The following is a 23237-nucleotide window of genomic DNA, read 5'->3' as shown; positions in this document are numbered from 1 at the left end:
AATAGATTTTGCTTCAGCTCTTTACTTTTACTCTGTTTGTATTGTTCTGCCTTAAATGTGTTTCTTTTAAAAAACATATTGTAGGATTCTGGCTTTTAATCCCATCTGCTATGTACTTATGCTTTATGGGAGAGTTCACCGCATTCACATTTACAGTTAAATCTACTAATTCTGTATTTCCTGCCATCTTATTAACCCCAAATTTTACCTTTCTTTTTTCTTTCCCACTTTCTCTCCTCCCCAGTGTTTTACTTATGAACACTACTTGCCTCAAGCAATCATCCCCCTTTAGAGACCCTTTCCCTTTCTTATACCTTTCCCCTACTATTTCTCTTTTCCCGTCTATTTAGCCAACTCCTTCCCTTTTCCCTTTTCCCCTCCCACTTTTTTAATAAGGTGAAGGATATTTCTCAGTGAAACCAAATATATCTAATATTCTTCCTTTGAGCCAAATCTGATGAGAGTAAGATTCACACAATATTCATCAACCTTCCTCATTTCCCTCAATTATAATAGGTTTTCTTTGCCTCTTCCTGTGATGTAATTTCCCTCATTTTATTTCCACTTTCCCCCTTTTTTCTGTTACAATCCTCTTTCCACTTCTAGTTTCTTTTTTATATCATCACAGTAGATTGAGATTATACATGTACTCTGTATGTATACCCAAAACAGAAATAACAGTTTTCGAGAGTTTTTTTTTCTTTTTACCTTTTATGCTTCTTTTGAGTTCTATATTTGGATGTCAAATTTTTTGCTTAACTGTGGTCTTTTCATCAAAAATAGATGGAATTCACCAATTTCAGTGAATGTCCATCTTCTTCCCTGAAAAAAAAATGCTCAGTTTAGCATGGTAATTTATTCTTGGCTTCATTCCCAGTTCCTTTGCCTTTCAGAATATCAGATTCAAGGCCCTTCCATCCTTTAAAGTGGAAGCTGCTAGGTCCTGAGTAATCCTTATTGTAGCTCTTGGGTATTTGAATTTTTTTTTTCCTGGCTGTTTGTAATATTTTTTCTTTGTCCCACAGTTCTGAAATTTAGCCACAATATTCCTTGGGGTTTTAATTTTGGGATCTCTTTCAGGAGGTATTCAGTGAATTCATTCAATGGTCATTTTTCCTTCTGATTCTATAATATCTGTGCAGTTCTCTTTGATGATTTCTTGAAAAGTAGTCTATTGTCTCTCCTAGATCTATTTTCTAGAGCAGTTGTTTTCTCAGTTGGGTATTTTACATTTTTTCTATTTTTTTCATTTTTTTGTTGTTTTGCTTAACTGATTTTTGTTGTCTTATTGAGTCATTCATTTCTATTTGTTTAATTATGAATTTTAGTGAGTTATTTTCTTCATTTACTTTTCTTTACTTCTTTTTGTTTTTGTGCAATTAAAATTGTTTTGTTCTATGGAATTTTTTTTCCATTTCACAAAAATTTGTTTTTTTAAGGAGTTATTTTCTTTTTCTCTTTCACAAATTCTGTTTTTAAGGAGTTATTTTCTTTTTCTGTTTCACAAATTCTGTTTTTCTAGGAGTTGCTTTCTTTTTCCATTTTATCAAGTCTAAATTTTAATGAGTTATATGCCTTTTCCAAATCCTCTTGCTGTTTTCATTTCCTTTCCCCATTTTTCTTCTAGCTCTCTTTCAGAATCCTTTTTAATTTCTTTTAGGAGAGACTTGTGTAACAGGGACCAGATTATATCACCTTTGGGGGCTTCATCTGGAGATAATCTGCTTTTAGTCTCCTCAGGGTTTTGGAATTTGTTGTTCTCTTTCATCATAAAAACTGTCTATCATCAAAGTCCTCTATTTCTTTACTCTTTAAAAAAAATAAGCTCTATTTTTCAGGAGGGGAGGTTTTCTAAGCTTCCTCTACAAGCAGTTGTGGCTGTGATGGGTCAGTGCTGACTTACTCCATGTGCTAGGTGGGTGTGGCCAGTTCCCATGAGATTCTGGCGTTTTGGGGTTCACTATTGATCCTTTGTGTTTGTGTTGGATGTTTTATAACTTCTTTGCTGATCTTCTGTTTGCAACCAGGGCAGAATGACCAACACTGCTGTAGATTTCTGTAGATTCCTCCCTGTATATTCTTTGCCAAGCAAAGTTCACTCCAACTTGGGACTCTGCACTGTCTGAGCTGGCTTTTGTGCTCAGTCGTTTGTGTTAGGCTGCCTCCCTCCCATTTCCAATTGAAACAGACCTTTTCTGGTCTATTTCCTCCCCATAGATTTTTTTGCCATGGGGATTCTTCATCACTCTGCACTGTTTGCTCTGGCGTTTGTGCTCAGCTGCTTGTACTGACTGCCTCCCTCCCATTTCCAATTAAAACAGACCTTTTCTGGCCATCTTTGAAATTATCTTCTGCTGATAGTTTGTTGCACTCCCAATATTTGTGGGTTCTGCCCATCCAGAGCTAATTCAGAGACTGGATTTGCTAATTAGTCTGAGGGTTGTAGGAGAAGGTCAGAAAGAAATGTGTGTTGTCTCTGCCATCTTGGCTCCACCCCTGGAAGTTTGTTCCATCTACTGTCACTGCCAAACATTTTTAAAAACTAGTGCCTCTACTTCCTTCATGATTACTAATGAAAAATTAATTGCTGAACTCTGACTTCATATTTGACCATAGGGGCAGTAAGGAGAAATGAGATTGAATCAGCAAAAGAGCTGAGTGATCAGACCTACATTATTAAAAAACCCACTAACACCTGTGTTAATTGGCATTATAGAAGGGCACTAGGGAACAGAGGCTGGGTAGCCAGTCAGGAAGTTAGTGCTGTACTTTAGATGAAAAGTAATGAGAACTTGAATTAGCTATGGCTTATGTAGAAGAAGACATATTAGACAAAAGTTGTAGAGAATGAAATCACAAGATTTGGCAACTGTGAGTGAGAAATGAGAAGTCAAATTCTAAATTTGTAAACCTGGGGAACTGGAAAAATGATGATGGCTTTGATAAAAATAGGAGATTTTGGAAATGGGATAGGTTTGGGAGGAGAGATAATGAATTGGTTTTGAACATGTGGAGTTTGAGATGCCTATGGACCATCTAGTTCAAAATGTCCTATAAGCAGTTGTTGATGCAAAACTAGAGATAAAGAGAGAATCTAGAGGTAAATGCATATCTGTGAATCATTTGCATAAAGATGATATTTCAAAACATGGAAGCAAATAAGATCATTAAGTGAGAAAGTATCAAGAGACAAGGGTTCAGGGTAGAACTTTAAGTTACATCTAATTTCAAATTGTTATCACAAGTGAAGAGGTCCTTGTCTGATAAATACTTTTTAACTTCTCCACATACAATACTAGATTCATATAATTTCTATTAACCTTTGCATTTTTTTATTTTTTATTGCTGAGGCAATTGGGGTTAAGTGACATGCCCAGAGTCACACAGCTAGAAAGGTTAAGTGTCTGAGACCAGATTTGAACTTAGGTCCTCCTGACTTCAAGACTGGTGCTCTATCCATTGTGCCACCTAGCTGCCCCTAATCTTTGTATTTTTTAAGGCTAGTTGGTAACTACCCTTGGGAAAGTATTAGAAACTCAGATTCCTGAAGTACCTGATTATTTTTTTTTTATGTGCCACACAAATGAGAAACCTTTGAAATTGGAAATAGATTCTTCATGTTAGGAGCACAGTTTCCAACTATTCTTGGTGCTTCTTCCTGAGTATTGGAGTTATTCAAAATTCTTGGGATGGTTTCTTTAAACATTAGAAAAAGGGAAAGGGGAAGAAGAGCCTATTTTTTTATTGTCACTGGTGAAATATAAAGATAAAGATTTATATCTCTATTAAAATATAACAAAGTGGTGAATTATGTATTAAAATAATTTCATGGTCTCAGAATCAGAAATTTCATTAAGGGGTAAAGTTAGTTAGCCAAGACCTCACAGAAGAGGTAGGACTGGGGAAGATATCATATTTATGTTGGTTAAAAAAAAAAAAAAACCTGAGATGAGGGAGAACAGTATGAGTAAAGATGCTTTATTATATTATTGGACTTTATATAAATAATATGCTGTTTATAACACCAGAATAGTGTGGCTTTATATACAGTTTGGAAATAAAGAAGGAATAATTTATCTATTAGACAAGTTCAGTGCATATTATAGTTACAGTAATTTTAAGCTGATGTAGTTCTATAAATTAGTTCACGTAATTATACTTTGATAGCTTTTCATTACATTTAATGTGAATTTAATGGAATTAATGTTCTGTATCAACAAATGCATTGTTTTTATTGTTATACAAAGAAGACATTTTTGAAAGAAAAGAATGTAGAGTCGGTAATCCAAATATTTTAAATTATAATGTGTCATAAATAAAATTGCATGTAAAATCTATTCATAAAAATTATCTTCATCTCTCCCAGACATATTTTTTTCAGTCTAGATTTGGATGTGGAAAGAGCATTATGTTTTTGTGTTCTCTTTGGGCTTTAGTCTTCATAAACTTCATTAATGCTCAATCCTCATCTTTATTTGCTAAGAAACTATATTCTCACAAATGATTATAAATGAGTCAGTAATAAAATTAATTGAGACCTTGATTTTTTTTTTTTAGCAATTCCTTGATACTTTGAATGAAAAATTATCTTAAGTAGGAATACATTTTTTTTTGTGATAAGAAAATAATTTGGGTAAAATAATACACATGGGTGATTTTTCAGCACTGACAGTTGCAAAACCTTTTGTTCCAACTTTTCCCCTCCCTCCCCTCACTCTCTCCCCCAGATGACAGGTAGACCAATACCTGTTAAATATGTTAAAGTATATTTTAAATATAATATATGTATACATGTCCATATAGTTATTTTGCTGCACAAAAAGAATTGGACTTTGAAATAGTGTACAATTAACCTGTGAAGGAAATCAAAAATGCAGGCGGACAAAAATAGAGGGATTGGGGATTCTATGTGGTAGTTCACACTCATTTCCCTGAGTTCTTTCGCTGGATATAACTTTGCCTTTGGTTTAAAGGAAAGACTAGACCATTATTTAGACTAAACTGCTTTCCAAACTTACTGCATATATCACCTTTAAAAGGCTGCAGGTTAAGTGAAGGGCCAACAATTATACACTAATGCAGGTAAATCAAAAAGTGGAAATTAGGTGCAGCTAGGTTTCAGGTAAAATCAAAATAAAAAGAATGGAACTGTAAGCCCTGAAATGCTATAGACAGATACAGGCATTTGATTATTTTAAAAAAATGATTTTTTCCCTGAAATAATGAAATCTTTCTCTTTTTAGGAATTTTTTTTGTTGATTATAGCCATTACAATTTCAAAAATTAAAGCAAAATAGTTATGACAAGGGGAAATTTATTGATTTTTCTCTTCAAATATTGGGAGTAGAAGATATATATAAAACAGGAGGTTATATGAGTAAACCTACTATTACTTGTATAAAATGTCATCGTTATAGTTTCTTTGGATTCAAGAAGAACCACAAATATTTACAAGAGTTTCTAATTTTGATTGTTATATAATTTTTGCATTCATTGTTTTTGATCTCAATTGTTCTGTAATGATTTCCCTTCTGATCTCACCATGTGCTTCTTTTATTTTACTGAGGCAGAATATCTTCTAATCCTGCATATCATCAGCAGTCAGTTATTGCTCTTAAAATCCCTTTCATAACATCTTTATGGGAGTCCTTTGGTAATATAACTAGCTCTGCTGATATCTAGTGCCCTGGGAGTTTTGCAGAATATCTATAAAATTTGTGCACTGTCTCTTTTCCCTTATTCTGTCCTATCCTTTTGTTTTTCATTTTCTGCTGGAAATATCTATGTCTTTGGCTTTTCTGAAACTCCTCAGTTGTTTTTGTTGAAGCCCTGAACATATTTTACCTAAAGAAATCTTTTTTGAATTCTAGTTATCTAAATATAGATAATTCAAAATTTACCTCAAAATACTAAGTCCTTTGAAAAAGTCTTCAAACAAGCACTCTTCTATGTTTGAAGTGAACTTCTGGAAACAAGATGAAGTGTTTAGGACCTCAGTTGGTGGGAGAAATTATTTCAAGGAGATAGCATCATCTTTTTCCTGCCCTAGGGACTCATGGGGGTGGTGCTGCTCTAAGGCAACAGAGTAAGGAATTTTGAATTGAATAATGCAGTTGCACTTGTGACAGCATATGCGATTATCTAGATAGGAACTCTGGGAGCAAGTTATTGAGCACTGAAGTGAATGGAATTGAATGAGCCGCAACTAGGAGAGGAATTGGAAGCCTTGGTGTTGAGTATACTGTCTCCACCTTTTTGAAATCTGAGAGTCCTATTTAACTGCTTTTCTTAAGATCTGAAAAGGATAGTGATATGCTTTTCCCTCTTTTCCCATTTCTCCCCTGCTCAAAAAGACAAATATACTTCACGGTTTCTCTGTTCTCTTAGTCTATTCATAATTTTTATTTTAATTCATGCCTTTAAATAAAGTCCACACTGGGTATAAAATTATGATTAGCCACAATTCATTCACAAATGAATAGTTTTCACACAAAAATGATAGAGATGGTAGCTAAGATTGGCAGAAAGAGAAAAGGCCTGTCTAAAGTTCTAGAGTTTTCTTTTTATCTTAGCTGGAGATTTAAGGAATTTTGTCTTCTTGAGAATTTTTATAAGCTTCCCCATAGCAGAGAAAGATTAAACCATGTGAATTCAAAACATTATCTCTAGGCTGCCTAAGATAGGAGTAAACAGATTGAAGTGATTGGAGGCTAGCTTCTGTCTTAAACATTGAGACTTCCTAGCAAATCCTGTACCAGCTTCACACCCAGACCAGGTAATTTAGCCCATGACTTCTTTTCTTCTGAGACTTCTCAGGGAACCTTGCTTCATCTTCCTACTTATAACCATTTCATTCCTAATGAGTAACATTTTTTGGTACATTGTGTTTTTATAATACAAACATATACAGATTATAAATGCTTCAGGAGAGGTTTCCTATACCAAAGTAAAATAATTAAGTAAACAAGTGATATCATCTAAAAGTGCACTTTATATGTCTAATGCTCCTACCTTTCTAGAAAAAATCTTTTTTTTCTTTCTCTTCAACCTTCTATTCCATTAAAAAAAGAAAAATAAGTTTCTTGAAACAAATATAGTCAAATAAAACAAATGCTATAAATGAAATTACGTGTGTGTCTATATATAAGTGTGTGTGTGTGTGTGTGTGTGTATACCTGTCAGATTGGCTAAGATGACAAGAAAACATAATGACGGATGTTGGAAGGGATGTGGGAAAACTAGGACATTGATACATTGTTGGTGGTACTGTGAATGGATCCAACCATTCTGGAGAGCAATTTAGAACTATGCTCAAAAAAGTTATCAAACTGTACATATCCTTTGACTCAGCAGTGTTTCTACTGGGCTTATATCCCAAAGAGATCTTAAAGGAAGGAAAGGGATCCACATATGCAAAAATGTAGTGGCAAGAAACTGGAAACTGAATGAATACCCATCAATTGGAGAATGGCTGACTATAGTATATAAATGTTATGGAATATTATTGTTCTACAAGAAATGATCAGAAGGATGATTTCAGAGAGGGCTGGAGAGTGAAAGAAGAAAGGAGAGTTTTTTTGCTAAGTGAAATGAATAGAACCAGGACATCATTTACTACATGGCAACAAGAAGATTATATGATTTTCAATTCTGATGGACATGGCTCTCTTCAACAATGAGATGATTCAAACCAATTCCAATTGTTCAATGAGAAAGAGAGCCATCTGCACCCAGAGAGAGGCCTGAGGGAACTGAATGTGCATCATAACATAGCATTTTCACTCTTTTCGTTGTTTGCTTTCTCGTCTTCCTCCTCCTTCTTGTTCTTCTCTGGTTTGATTTGATTTTTCTTGTGCAGCACAATAATTGTATAAATATGTGTGCATATTGTATTTAGCATATATTTCTACCATGTTTAACACATATTGGACTACTTGCCATCTAGGGAAGGGTGTGAGAGAAGGGAGGGAAAATTGGAACAACTTGATTTTGCGAGGGCTAATGTTAAAGCATTATTCACACATATATTTTGAAAAATAAAAAGCTTTAAAAAATTTAAAAAGTGAATTTATATGTCTATATATCTGTATATGTATGCTTGCGTTTTTGTCCTATTGTAAATCCTAATTCCTTCATGTCTCTGCAATGGATAACGTATTTCATTGATGTCCTGGAATCATGAATGGAAATTGTAGTGATCATATTTTTTAGAGTTTTCTCTTTTTTTTTTTTGAACTTTTAAAATGGTGGTTTTTAATATTATTGTGTAATTTGTTCTCCTGATTTTGCTCATTTCATCAAATACTATAACTTTCACTTACTGTGGCCTTTCAGTATTCTTCTTGAAGTTTAGACAGCTTTGTTTACTTCCCTCTTTACAGTTAATGAGAGGTGTGCAAAGACTCATTAGCTTATTGACCAAGATGTATTTGAGATGACTTCATTGCATTTTTTCATTCATGAAGCAGAATTAAGGGAAAGGGAAGAAGTTCAAATGGCTACAAGATTTTGAACCTGTGACTAGATTCAAAATGCAAAAACTGGCTAGCCACTTAGAAATGAATTGGTTTTTAGGGAAGATGGCTGGATACAAATTCAATATATTTTACAAATATATGTTAATTGCCTACAGAGATTCTGCTCTGGAAAGGCCTGATTATCTATAAAATTTGTTAAATTGCTGTAAAACTTTTGACTGCTCTTGGGTAATAAATTCATAATTCATAAATTATGAGAGTTTAGAGAAAGTATAGTATATTTATGCTATATTAAGTAAAGCATTTTTAGGGACAGACCTGTGATTTCTTTAACAGAATAAGTTGGATGAGGAAATTCTCTCTACTAATTCAAATAGGTATTTTTTTATGCGAGAGAGAGAGTTGACTACAAAAGTTGGAACTTGCCCAGAGTCATGCAACCAAGAATCTATCAAAGGAGGGATTTAAACTAACTTCTTCCTTGCTTTAAGGATGGCTTTCAATCAACCATGCCACTTTACTAATTATTTAGGGGAAATGATTTCAAGAAGTAATTTAGTCCAGATTTTTCCATTAATGCGATAGTATTTCTAATTTAAAATGTATAGGGGATTACCTGTCTTTATGTATAGTATTACTAGGAATGGAGATACTACTATTTCCTTTGCTAACATTTTATATTGCCTAATCACCCTTGGCAGGGAGTTTTTTCTTTTTTCTTTTTCCTAATTTCATGTCTCTGGATCCTGATGGAAATCTCCCTCCCCCTTTTATGTGTCTTAAATAACTACATTTGGGCTTGTAGAATAAGGTTTAATTAAAAAAGAGTGTTTAAAGGTTCACTGTGAATAACAGAAGCAAACAGATTTTTAGGCTTTTAGGAAATGATTAACAAAAAGGGGAGTTAACTAAACCCACTCATTTGAAAGTTTTATTCATAATGCTTCTCCAAAGTTAATTTGAAGTATATATACATTCCATTATCAGGGAGATATTTGAGAAAGTGGGCCTGAAAAATTATTCAAGTCCTAGTAAAATGAGAAAAATTATCAGTTTTAGTGGTACAATCTATTAGGTGAATGACAGCTAAACTAAATTAGCCTTACAAGGGTCCATGTCAGCTCTTATTGGGAATCAAGGGATTTTATAAATACTGTGTATAGCAGTTTTACCATTTGATGACAGAATTAGAATTTTCTTTGACATTTATTCCTGGATTTCCTCAAATTATTGTTATATGAATACAGAATTGTGACTTATTTGTCTGAATCATTGTTTATCAGAATTAGAATTATTACATCTCTGAGTATATATTTGAGGAAATATGGATTACAGGCAACACTAGAACTCATGGAAAATAATGATACCACTTATTTTCACTCCTTCTCAAGATTTCCTATTTCAAGTTACCTTCTGTCTGTCTGTCTATGTGGACACACATACAAACACATACACACATATATAAGTATATTTTGTATACAAACTAATTATTTATATGTTGTCTATTTCATTAAAATTTTTCTTGAGGATAGGAACTGTGTTTTTGCCTTTATGTGTATTCTCTGGAGTGTAGCATAGTTCCTGGCATATAGGAGGTACTTAATTAGTTGTTGGAATTTAATCTCACCTTCTGCAAGAAACTTTTTATCTTAATTGTGGTACTTTCCCCCTCAGATTTCCTCCAGTTTATCCTGCATGCATCCTTTTTGTTCATAGTTCTTTGAATTTTGTCTCACCCTTTAAATTGTAAACTCTTTGAGGATAGAGATGGTTTGTAATCTTTCTTTGTTCCCCAGTGCAGCATTTTGCCTGGTATACAGATCCTTAATAAATGGTTATTGCCTTGGTTGACATATATAAACTTAATAAATATTCATTGACTGAGTAGGTTGAAGAATTGGAAGTTTAGTATATTTGAGAAGCATAAACTCTATAGGACAGGGTTGGATAAACATTGAGAACATGAGTGAACTGAAAAAAGATGGCAGGTTTGATGAGAGCAGGAAAAACTGGAGAATAAGTGGGCAGAAACAGATTTGGAACTCTATTTCAAACTACTATGTTGCAAATGTATTAGTGAGATTAATTTAAAAAGTAATATAAAACAGCTGAAAGAAGATAGAAGGAATTAAATTTCACAATTATAGTGAAGATTGGGGGGGAGGGTATTCATAATGAAACAAAGAATACAAGAGTTCACAAAAGGTCATAAAATTAGATAATTTTGATTGCATGAAATTAATCAAACAACAGTTAGTGCTTGAAGAGACCTTACTAGCAATTTCACATATCCTATACCTGAACTGAAAATATTGTGCATAAATAAAATATACATTTAGGTTAATAAGGCGTATTGTTGAATGCAAAAAAAATCTATATATCTAATGAAGTTTTGCTGTCCAGTTGTGTAGTAATTTAATACAATTATATGACCAAAGTTCATTCTCTAATTGATAAGCAACCAAAGAACATGTACAAGTTATCAAAAGAAGACTTATGGATTATTAACAACCATGAGAAACATTAATCACCTCATATACTGCAAATTGGCAAAAATAATATTAGACAGGCGGCTGGGTGGTGCAGTGGATAGAGCACCAGCCCTGAAGTCAGGACGACCTGAGTTCAAACCTGATCTTAGACAGTTAACACTTCCTAGCTGTGTGACCCTGGGCAAGTCACTTAACCCAATTGTCTCAGCAAAATAATAATAATAATATTAGATGAAAATAAGTGAGGAACTAGATGCCAAACCTTTATTAAATTCAAGCTGCATAAGATGCTTATGTCTGTCAAGTCCTTGGCCTATTATCTACTAATTATGGATTTTTAAGTGTGTTTGATAATCATGTATAATGTTACATGTGTATATGTATTCCTGTTAACATGTTTCACTGAGCATCTACCACATGATAAGTTTTGTATGTTATATTGTAAGTCATAAAGGAATCAAGCAGGTACACTCCTTAGCAATTGAAGAGAGGCTTTGAACACTAGTTTCTCACTTTTAATGAGGCATTCTAATCAATGATTTGATTATAAGCTGCCATACACTTAGCACTTGGACTTTTATTTATATGTCTATTTAATTGGTTCCATAAAAACATGGTAATATACAAAATCATGATGCAGAGAACATTTAGTTCCATTGAGGATAATATTTTCAGTTTGATATACATTGCTGCTTAGCCAAATTTGGAGAATAAAAGTTTAGATGATATTTTCCTGGGTTGAACAGAGGGAATGAGAGAGATGAGGGAAGGAAAGGAAAGGCTCAAGCCAACCAGAGTCTTTTATCCTCTTTGCATGCATCTTCTCCTTATTTCCTCAGCTCTTCTACTGAAGGGAGCAGATATTATTATCTCTTACGAAAGCGGGCAGAGTTATCAGTTCCAACTCCTTCTGAAGACTTATTGCACTGAAAACATTGTGCTTCTCTCAGCATGGAAATAACAGCATTGCATACCTCTGTGTCATTGCTTTCTCTTTTATTCAGCAAGACAAGTATGTGCACTCCACAGCTGTCTGATACTGATTAGAGAGAGGTCTGGCTGCTTTGGGCTTATTTGATTCGGTTTTCCCCAAGGAGTATGTCTCCAGGACCTGTGGTTTACAATCTTATTATTTAGCTGCAACTGCTGTCTCCAAAGTTACCAGGGATCTCTTAATGCTCAAATCTAATGTTCTTTCTTCAGTTCTTTTTATTCTTGACTTCTCTTCATCCTCTGACACTGATGATCATCTCTCCCTCTCTCCTTCCTTCCTTCCCACCCTCTCTCCCTCCTTCCCCTTCTACTTCCCTCTCTCCCTCCTTCTCTTCCTCCTTCCCGGTCTACCTTTCTCCCTCCTTTTCTTTCTACCTCCCTTCCTCTTTCCCTCCTTCCCTCCCCCTTTAGACTCTTAGATGAAAACAAAGCTTTTCTTTTCTTTTTTTCAATGATGAATCCTTTAAATCAATGGTCTCCAGCTCTGATAGAAGGGGCCACTAATGTGTATAGAAGGACCCCTTTGTGCCATATATTGACTTAGTTTTAGTAAGTTTTATTATTTTATATATTTTGTTCAGTATTCTCAGTTATTTTTTAATCTGGTCCAGGGCCCAGTTGGGCCTGGGTGACCCTGGATGGGTTTCTATGAACCATATGGCCTCTGGGCTATGTGTTTAACACCTCAGCATTATATGAACTTTTCATCTTATCTGTTCAATTCCTCCCACTCTATTAATCTCTTTCCCTTTTGCCTATAAGCCCATGCATGTTTCCCCCATCTTTAAATAATCTCTACCATACATACTATCTTCTTATATCTTTCATCTCTTTTTCATTGTACTTCTTGAAAAAACCATCTAAACCCAGTAACTTCTACTCCCTTTCTTCTTATTCTCTTCTAAAATCTATGTTGTCGATCTGACCTCATCATTAGCTGAAACTATTTTGCTCCAATTTATCAATAATCACTTATATGCCAAATCTAATGAACGTTCTCCAATCTTAATTAAATTTTTTGTAGCACTGAACATTGTTGTTTACCTTTTCCTTTTAAAGACTCTCTCCTCTTTGAGTTTTTATGTCATTGCTCTCTCCTGGTCCTCCCCTAATATGTCTGACCCCTTCCCAGTGTATTTTATTGGTTCTTCATCTATACTATGCCCACTGTCTGTGGATGTTATTCAAAACTCTGTCTTGAGCAAAAAACTCTTTTGTTTTTGCTTTATATCACAATTTCATTTTGCAATTTCATCATAAGTTCAATCACAATTTCTATGCATAGGATATCAAGATCTGTCTTTTTGTATTAATCCATTTCCAGTTCTTATCACTCTTCCTAAAGGACAGTTTTACATGACCAACTCCACATTTTCAAAATTTAGGATCATATTAAAGTTATTAGCTTAGAAGACTAAGAGGGTAGTGATACTTGACAACTATGGGAAGTGAAGAAGAGCAAGGGGATGGAGGATTTAGCGTGGGGAAATTTAATTCTGTTATGTGTGATGTCTGGGCTAGCTCTCTGGAGGACCTCGGGATCAGCCAGAGTCCTTGGTCTTTAGGTGGAGAAGTAAAGGAGGAGGAGATCAGCCACGGGGCTGGTCAAAGATGGAGTCTGGATTCTGCAGTCTGGAGCCTGAAGTCTTCTCTGGCTCAGAGCTGTGGCTGAGAGCACTGCGGCCGAGAGGGCTCTGTGTACCTCCCTCAGCCCATAAATCTTTCAGTATGATTACCTCACTACACCACATTGAGCATGTACAGCCATAAGCACCATGCTGTGATTCAAGTATATCTTTTCAGAATTCCAGCACACTACAGTTATGGATATTATAGGGCTCCATAATAATATATCTGCTTTCTGTTCCACCTATAGGACAATTCATTTTCCATCTCCATGCCTTTTCACTCGTTGTTCCCAGGACCTGAAATATTCTCTTGCTTGACCTTTGCCTCTTAGATTTTGTGGATTTCTTCAAGGCTAAGCTTATATCATCTTCTATAGCTTACCTTTCCCAGGTACCTTGGGATGTGCTGGAGCCTGTTTTAATAGTTTGGGAACAAGTTACAACAAAACCTATACAACAATCTTTATCTCACATATACATATATGTATGGATATCATTATGTATGTGAGATAGATATGAACATGATATATATTATATATATATATATAATTGTATGTGTACACACACATATATGTGTATATGTTAATATAAAATTAGGTTAATGTATAATATGATAAATAATATAACATATATAATATAATAATAACATAATATGTATCTGTATGCATATTTGCATGTGCATATACATTTATCAAACAGTTACCATTACCTGTATGGATTTGTTTAAAATTCTAAAATATTGTAATTCATTTATTTCTCACAAATGCTAATCTAATAGCCATCTCTTTACTAGTTTTTTTTTTTTTTTTTAGTTAAAAGGCCTTATAAGGCAATCTAATGTAAATAATTAACCTTGATATAAACACTGGTGGGTGGTATATGATCATTTTCAAATTACAAGGTTACTATTTATAAGCAGTTTTCTAAATAGCACTTTTGTATTTTCAAAAGTATTAAATAACCCTCATAAGGTTATGCCTACCAATATTATTTCATAATAACATTCTTTTATTCAAGCCCCACCTTGAGGTAGCAAACACTTGTTCTAATAGCATTTGATTTCTCATGTTCTAAATCTTTTCTGTACTCATTACTAAATGGAAAGAGTAGCCTAAGTGGCCTACTTAGAATTCTTTGATATTTGGGACAATCAGGAAATGGTCATAGAGCAAGCCCCTTAAGGTACCAGTGAACCAATTACAAGGGAGCCTGTATGCTACTGTTTTCACTTTTAGACCATCTGAACTATTTGTTCAAATTCAATATATTGTTTTTCTAAGTGTCTGTGTTGCACAAAGTATGGCTTCAGGCATTGGACATACAAGAAGAAAATCCTTTCTTCCAAGGTTCTTATATTCTAAGAGAGGGAAGGGGGTTAAACATCCCACACCAACAAACAAATGAGTATATACATGATAATTTAAGGAAAAGGATGACACAGAAACTGATACCTGAATGAAGGTATGGATTTTGATAGATTTGAGGAAGGAATGTAAAAGACATGAAGGCAGGAAGTGAGATGCTAAGTATTAGTAGAGCAAGCTCAGCAGTTTCTCTGGGATCTGAAAAGGAATCATATGAAATGAACTTAGAGAAATAGGTTCAAGCCATGTCTTGAAAGATTTAAGAATCCAACTTTAAGAGTTTACATTTTGTTCCTATAGGCAATAACGAGTCATGGATGGTTCAGATATGGTGATGTTACAATCTGCCTTTTACTTTAGGAGGATTATTGTGGCAGCTATAATGGAGGATGGTTTGTGGAATGAAGAGATTAAAAACTAGGAGTTTGATTAAAAGGCTTATGAAGCAGTCCATACAGAAATTGAGAGTGAGTGAATCAGAGTCATTTGTAAAGTGAAAACATAATTGTGAAAGATATTAGAAAAATGAGGTTTACAAAATTTGGCATCTGTTTGGATGAGGTGAAAAGAGGGAAGAGTTGAAGTATTAAAGCTTATTTTCAGGTTGCTTATTTGGATGCCTAGAAGAATACTGACTCTTTCTCCCAGTGTGGAAGTTTGGAGGAGTGGACTGTAAATTGATGTTTACTTCTCCTTCTATGGATAATCAGAATTATAAAATTTAAAGTTGTTCTAGTGACTAGCATAACATCAAGGAAATGTTCATTATGACCACCCTCTTGTCTTTGGGCCCATAATATAAGGTTATTTTCTCTAGGTTCAATGAAAGCAACATTGATATGCCTCCACTGGCAAATGGATATATGGCCCATCTTGTTCCTAAACACTTTTGGTTTCTTTTGTTAAGTATCTATATATTGAGAGCCTTTCATTCTCAGACATTAAGAGTATATGATATGGCTATATCTATTGAAATGTTATTCCTAACTCTTTATGATTCAAAATTGTATTTGGGCTATTGTAAGTAACAGATCTGCAAGAAGGATCTACTTCCAATATCATTTATTGGTTGAATTTTCCAGGACATTTTGAGGTCTGTATTTGTAGTGTGATACTTTGTTATTAAAGTCCATGAAAGATAGTGAGCCTCTGGTATATAATGCCAGGCAATTGGTCCTATTTTGCTAGATAACCAGTAAAGTTAATTACTATTTTTTTTTTTTACTATTATTACCTCTAGCACTATTAGTATTTCTGTTTCTATAGAGCCAGGCATTCCCTATAATATAATTTTATATAACCTAACATTTTGTTACATTTATGTGGAGTATGTCTCTGCTCATTCAATATTATTATGCTTATATTTTTCTTTTTTTGTTTCTTTTTTATTAAAGCATTTTATTTTTCAAAACATATGCATGGATAATTCTTCAACATTAGCCTTTGCAAATCCTTGTGTTCTAACTTCCCCCCACCTTCCCTCATGCCCTCCCCTAGATGACAAGTAGTTCAATATATGTTAAAGCATGGTAAAATATATATATTAAATCCAATATATGCATACATATTTATACAATTATCATATTGCACAAGAAAAATCAAATCAAACCGGTTTAAAAAAAAAAAGAAAAAGAGAAGCAAAATAAAATGCAAGCAGACAACAACAAAAAGAGTGAGAACGTTATGTTTTGAAGCACTTTAGTTCCCACTGTCCTCTGAGTGTAGATGGCTCTCTTCATCACTGAACAATTGGAACTGGTTTGAATCATCTCATTGTTGAAGAATATACTTATATTTTTCAACTAACTTCAGCAAACATTTATTTTGTCTATCATATACAACATACATTTTATGTTCTTAATCAACCCCTGATCTGCTAAGGAAGAAGCATTTTCTGTTTTATTTTATTTTATTTTAATATTTATTAGTGTTTATATCTTAAAGAAATGTTTATATTTGATTTCAGGTGCTCTTATCTGGACTTATTGGTGTTGTTTCTTGGAAAAGGCCCTTATCCCTTGTGGTAAGTAACAATTCTGATCTGATTAAGTTGAACAGTTTAGGACCGTCATTATGGAATATGTGCTTGTTAAGAAAGCTAGTCTTGAAATTATGAGGAAGTAAGTTAAAATCCTATTTCTGTCATATATTGGTTCTATTAGCCTGAGCAAAACATTTCATTTCTTAGTATCCCAGGCAACTTTCTGCCACTCTGAGCTTTAGAACAATTGTAGCTCTATATTAACATAGTTTCTTCACCATGAATTCTCTATACCAATGAAATTATAAATCTAAACCAAAAAAAAGGGGGAACAAAAACATTAGCAATAACTATCAAAATATAAATGATTGAATAAACAAATACAAATAAAATAAAATAATTTGAATCAAATGTTTACATTTTGATAAAAATATTAATTTAAGCAAAATAATGGGATATTACTATTTTAAAGCTAATCTAAATGTTTTTTGTAGAATCTGAGTGGCAGAAGTGTTTAAAATGTTATTTGAGTGATGCTAAATTTTTAAAAGTTTTCTAATGTGTTCCATATTAAGAAAATTTTGAAAAATATTCATGGTATGTTATTATGAGATATGCATTACTGAGTTTTTAGTTACTCTGTATGAGGATATGCAAGAAAAAAAAATGTATTTGCTAAGTGTAGATGCTACTTTTTAAAATAGCCCCTAACAGATATGTGCATAGTATATACTAATACATGTTAGAAAGTTGTGTGCTAAGGAATGAAAAAAGGATAGATATATACTTTTGTCTAGATAGGGCAAACAAAAGACATTGGATGACTCCTTTGCTAAGAAGTTGAAGTAGCATACTAGGGAAATGGAAAAGGATTTATGACCAAATGTAGTCTCTTTCACAAGGAAAGCAATAGCTGTATATTCAAATACTCAACTTTGATTTGGTGTATGTATCTATGCATAAATGTGTGTGTGTATTATATATATATATATATATATATATATATATATATATATATATATATATATACACAGTAAACAAATTTGTTACTTTGTGTCTATAAGTTTCTATTTGGATAATCTCTTTGTCAGTAAAGATTACAGTCCCTTCTCACATGATCAAATGTACTATATTTTAAAAAATATTTTAAAAGATTAATTTTATATTTTTTTCAATTAAAAAAAACATGAGTTATTCATTTTATTCTTTACTGCTTCATTTTTTGGTGTCATTTTATTCCAAAAAGTGCTGTTATGGGTTGCTTTTAGATTTTATACCAGCCACAATTGGCAGGAGAAGATTTGAGTGGGAAATTTTGTACTCTGTAGCATGATATAATTTTTTTCTTCAACAAAATAAGACAAATGTGAAGGGGGTTTTATCTGAAGCTCTGTGATTGTGCAATAATAATTGTATATTTGGTGAGTGTATAATTGTTGGGTTTTGAAGAAAAAAGATAAAATGAGAAATATCAGGAAAGAGTATAGCCTTTTCCCCACTTTAATAGACATTCAGTCATTATATATTTTTTTCAGCTACTACCTCTGAGGAACAAAATATTAAATGCTTATGAAAATACATATGACATTTTGCAAATTTCCAAACTCTTCTTTCAGGATCTATTTTCCTTTTTACAATAAAGGGTGAGTCAGGGAATAGAAAAGTGACTTGTTCAGTTGTTATTTGTTCATGGTTCTCAAAGACATACAAGTGAATTAGATTTAAATGAGGCAAGGCTGTGCAAGGTCAGCAGCCTCACTTTCCCCTCAAGAGCGATTTGGGTCCAGGGGCAAGATATAGATCAGGATGACTGGAGATGGCCCTGGATGCAGTGGGAAAATTAGCCTTTTTAAGCCAAGGTTTTCAATAGTTCTGTTTGACTAAGACCACATCCATTTAGGGATTAAGGCTAGGTTGAAACTAGAAAGAAATGGCAAAAAAAAAGAATGTACTCTTTCACCTAGTTAAAAAAAAATCTAGATAAGAGTTTTAAGACTTGAACCTAGCCTATCTGATTTCAAATTCAGTACTCTCTCATAGCCTTAATGTGTTATGCTCTATGACTCCTCCCAGCTCAGGCCTTGGTTCTAGGATTTCTCCCTTTATAGATACTCTATACTCCAAGCCCCTTCCAGCTCTGCCAACTTGTACATCCAGTGAACCAGGAGGGACCTTCAAAGTCATTCTCCCCATTTTACATATGAAAAGACTGACTGACTTGGACAATCTGCTTTCTTCCATGAAAATATGGTTATATTTCAAATATTCAGCCTCAAATAGTTTTCTAATAATAATTTTTAGAGGAAACAAGTAATAGTATTCTGTTAACTTAACTTGAAAATCCATGAGTTCATTATTCAGTTAGCTAAAAAGTATTTAAGTGTTACTGTGCTTCAGGTACTATGCTAGAAAGGCAAAAACAGTTCCTACCCTAAAGGACTTTATAATTCCAACGGGGGAGGCAACATATAAATAAGAAGATACATACAAATGTGTACAAAAAGTATGCTAGGGGAAAGACACTAGTAACTGCATGGTAGAGTAGGAGAAACCTCCTGAAAAAAATGATATTTGATGTAAAGTTTGAAGTCAGGGAAATTAAGAGATGGAGATGAGGGGATAGAATGTTACAGGTATGAGGGACAGCCAGTATAAAGATATGGAAAGAGAAGATGGAGAATCATATGGGAGGAAAAGTACGTATATTAGTGTAAGCAGAACCCTGGAGGAAAATAAGTATAAGAAGTCTCTAAAAGTAGGAAGGAATTATATTAGGAAGCCCTTGTATTATAAGAATAGAAGTCATTCCCTAATTGAAATTGGTCAAAGCATATTAATAGGCAGTTTTCAAATGAAGAAATCAAAGCTATCCATAGTCATATTAAAAAATTCTAAATCACTATTAATTATAGAAATTAAAATGAAAACAACTCTGTACCACTTCACCTCTATCAGATTGGCTAATATGTGAGAAAAGGAAAGTGATAAATGTTGGAGAGGATATGGGAAAATTGAAACACTAATGTATTGTGGATAGAATTGTGAATTGATCCAAACATTCTGAAGAACAATCTGAATCTAAGCCCAAAGGGCTTATAAACTGTACATACCATTTGATCGAACAATACCACAACTAGGTATGTATCCCAAAGAGGTCATAAAAAGGAATATATTAGTTTTATTATTTTTAAATAGCATTTTTTCAAATCATATATAAAGACAGTTTTAACACTAATATAAATTTATTTTTAATTACAAATTTTCTCCCTCCCTTATTGTATCCCAAAAAAGGTTAAGAATTTTAATTAGGTTTTATATGTGTAATCATATAAAACATATTTCAGCATGTTTTATAAATGTTCCAAAAGAAAAAAAAATCCACAAAAAATTAAGAAAGTAAAAATAGTATGCCATTTCATCTGTACTCAGATTCCATCTGCTTTTTTCTCTGGATATGGTTAGCCTTTTCCATCATAAGTCCTTTGGAATCATCTTGAGTATTATATTGCTGAAAAGAACTAAGTTATTCATAGTTGATTGTTACGCAACATTGCTGCAACTGCTTACAATGTTCTTGTAATTCTGCTCACTTCACTTTTGCAAGGATAAATGTTGAAATCTATGCATCTATTTTGAAAATAAAAAGCTTTAAAATATTTTTGGTTAGCATTTGTTTCTCTCTCATATATTGCTTCCTATTGAAAAAGAAAAAAAAATCTTATAACAAATATACATAGTAAATCAAACCTAAATTCCATTTTTAGAAATGAGCCATGTCTACAAATATATATTTATTCTGCATCTTGAATCCATCACCTTTCTTTTAATAGGTGAGTAGCATGCTACTTCATTTGTCCTTTAGAATTGTGGTTAGGTATTGCATTGATCCAGGGGTCTTTGGTCTTTCATAACTATTTGTTTTTATTGTTATATTTATTTCTAAATTATTATTATATAAAGTGTTCTTTTGGCTCTGTTCACTTCACTTCATATCAATTTATGTATCTTCCTGGTCTGAAATTGCTCCTTTTTTCATTTCTTATGGCACAGTAGAATTCAGTTATATCATTATATCAAAATTTGTTCACTTTTTGTCTAATTGATAGGTGTCCTGTTAATTTCCAGTTTTTTGCTTTTATTAAAAATGTATTATATTTTTGAACATATAGGTCCTTTCTCTTTTTACATTTTGTGGTGCCATCACTGAGGCAAAAGGTCTATATGACATTTGATGACTCATTGGACATAATTCCAGATTGCTTTCTATAATGTCTGGTCCTATTCATAGATGCTCTAATGATTTATATAAAGAACTTTAATTGCTATATGAGTTTATATTTGATTTGGAGGTAGTAGAGAACCATTGAACTCACTGAGCAGTTGAGTGATATGGTCTTACTTAACACTTTAGAAGAATCATGTTGGCAATTGAATGGAAAATAAATTAAAGTAGGGAGATTCTTGAAGCAAGGGGACAGTTTTGGAGACTCTCGAAATAGCCCAGGGGAGAGTTGATGAGGGCATGGATAAATGTCATGGCTGTGTAAGAAGAGAGAATGAAACAAATATAGGAAATATTTTAAAAGGTAGAAATGAAAAAAAAATGTGTTAGATTCTAGTGAATTCCCTTTATCTTCATCTGCAATAACAGTGTGAGAGATAATGAGTTGCTCTATTCCTGGGCAGCTTCAAGCAGAATCAAGTATTTATGACTCTCCTACCATATGTCAAGTATTGTGCTAGGTGCTGAGGATGCAAAAGCAATGAATAAAAGAATCCATACTTGCAAAAAGCTTAAATCTTAACAAAAGGACAGCAAGGACATTTCAAATATAAAGAATAAATGCATATAAATACAAATTTGTTAAACACTAGGGAATTTGAGAGAGAACAAGCACTAGCCCTTTAGGGGATGAAAGAAGACTTCATGTAGAAGGTCATATTTGACCTGTACTTTGAAGGAATGAAGAGATTCTGTTAGGCAGAGGTGAAGAAGGAATATATTTGAGGTATTGAGAATAGTCAGTGGTAAAAGTAGAGTATTCTTGATCAACATTCCTGGAGAAGTCCAGTGATGAATCATTGTTCATTAGAGTTCTTATGTCTTTTGATGATGTTCCATTTTACAGTATTTTATGTTATAAATTCTCTTTCTAGTCCTGTACATTTTATTCTATATCAGTTCATGCAGGTTTTCCTGGAATTGTTCCTTTCATTGTCTCTTATGGCACAATACTAATTTATTATATTAATGTGCCGGAATTTGTACAACTGCTTCCCATATGATAGACACTCCCTTAGTTTCCAGGTTTTTTTTTTTTTTTTTTTTTTTTTTTTTTGTCACCGCAAAAGTTTCTATAAATATTTTTTATTCATATTGGTCATTGTCCTCTCATTTTCTCAGTCTTGAGGTTTCTAGGAGTCTCTTTGTCTGTTTTTCTCTTTCTCTCTTTCCCTGGCAGCCTACTGGGTATTTCTAGGTTAAAGGATATGTATGGTTTAATAACTGTCAGGGTTCATTTCCGAATTGTCTTCAAGAACATCGAACTATTTTAAAACTCCATCATCAGTGCATTAATGGACTTGTTTTATTAAGGCATCTCCAACATTTTTCATTTTCCTCTTTTGTCACATTTAAAGTGGAAATTGCATTGCTTTAATTTTCATTTCTCTTATTACTGAATATTATATTTTGTCAGAAATTTTTTCTTAAATATTTTGATAGGGGGGAGGATTCTGGGAAGATGGTAGAATAGATCGGTAAGTTTCAAGCTCTCCTGATTTTCTCCACAAATAGAACAGATTCGTACTTCATGGTGAACATAGACTAGTGAAAAATCAAGAAGATTGGGAAAGAATCCGGGTCCTCCTGTATAACTCTGTACAAGATCTGAAGAAAGACCCTGGGCCAGGATTAACCTGCCTGAAGTACAAACACCTCTGTACCAGCTCTGAAGAAACACAAAGTAGGGGCCCCTCTGACTGGGTGGTTGTGGCTGCAGCCTCAGCAGGAAACACAGAGACTTTCACCTTCAGACTTTTTGTTGAGTACGAGTTTGAGTTCAGGAAGACAGAATGAACCTTGGCTGATTGGGAAGCCAGATCTTGCTATGTTGCTGAGCCACGGGCCTTGGTGAGAAGGAACCAACTCAGTGAGTGCAGAAGCAGCATGAAAAGCATTGCTGACTGAGGACATACAAGAAGCGAGAATTCATGGTTTGGGATTCCTGGTCAGAGGGGAGAGTTGAAGGGGAAGCTTGAGACACCATCCTCTACCCCATGATTAAAGGTGCTTACAGTAA

At 33.6% G+C, this 23237-nt stretch overlaps 1 protein-coding gene across 1 annotated transcript in view; it reads left to right on the top strand.

Annotated features, from left to right (window-relative positions):
- The window catches only part of ENTREP2 (endosomal transmembrane epsin interactor 2), a 597828-nt gene that overhangs the window by 190477 nt on the left and 384114 nt on the right, over positions 1–23237 (top strand). Inside the window, exon 2 of the mRNA XM_051973800.1 lies at positions 16921–16977. Within this exon, the coding sequence (XP_051829760.1) occupies positions 16921–16977 (57 nt within the window). The remainder of the gene's footprint in view (positions 1–16920; positions 16978–23237) is intronic.

The sequence above is a fragment of the Antechinus flavipes genome, chromosome 2 (assembly GCF_016432865.1).
Source record: "Antechinus flavipes isolate AdamAnt ecotype Samford, QLD, Australia chromosome 2, AdamAnt_v2, whole genome shotgun sequence".
NCBI classification, from domain to species: Eukaryota; Metazoa; Chordata; class Mammalia; order Dasyuromorphia; family Dasyuridae; genus Antechinus; species Antechinus flavipes.
This window is presented reverse-complemented; position numbering and strand designations above follow the sequence as displayed.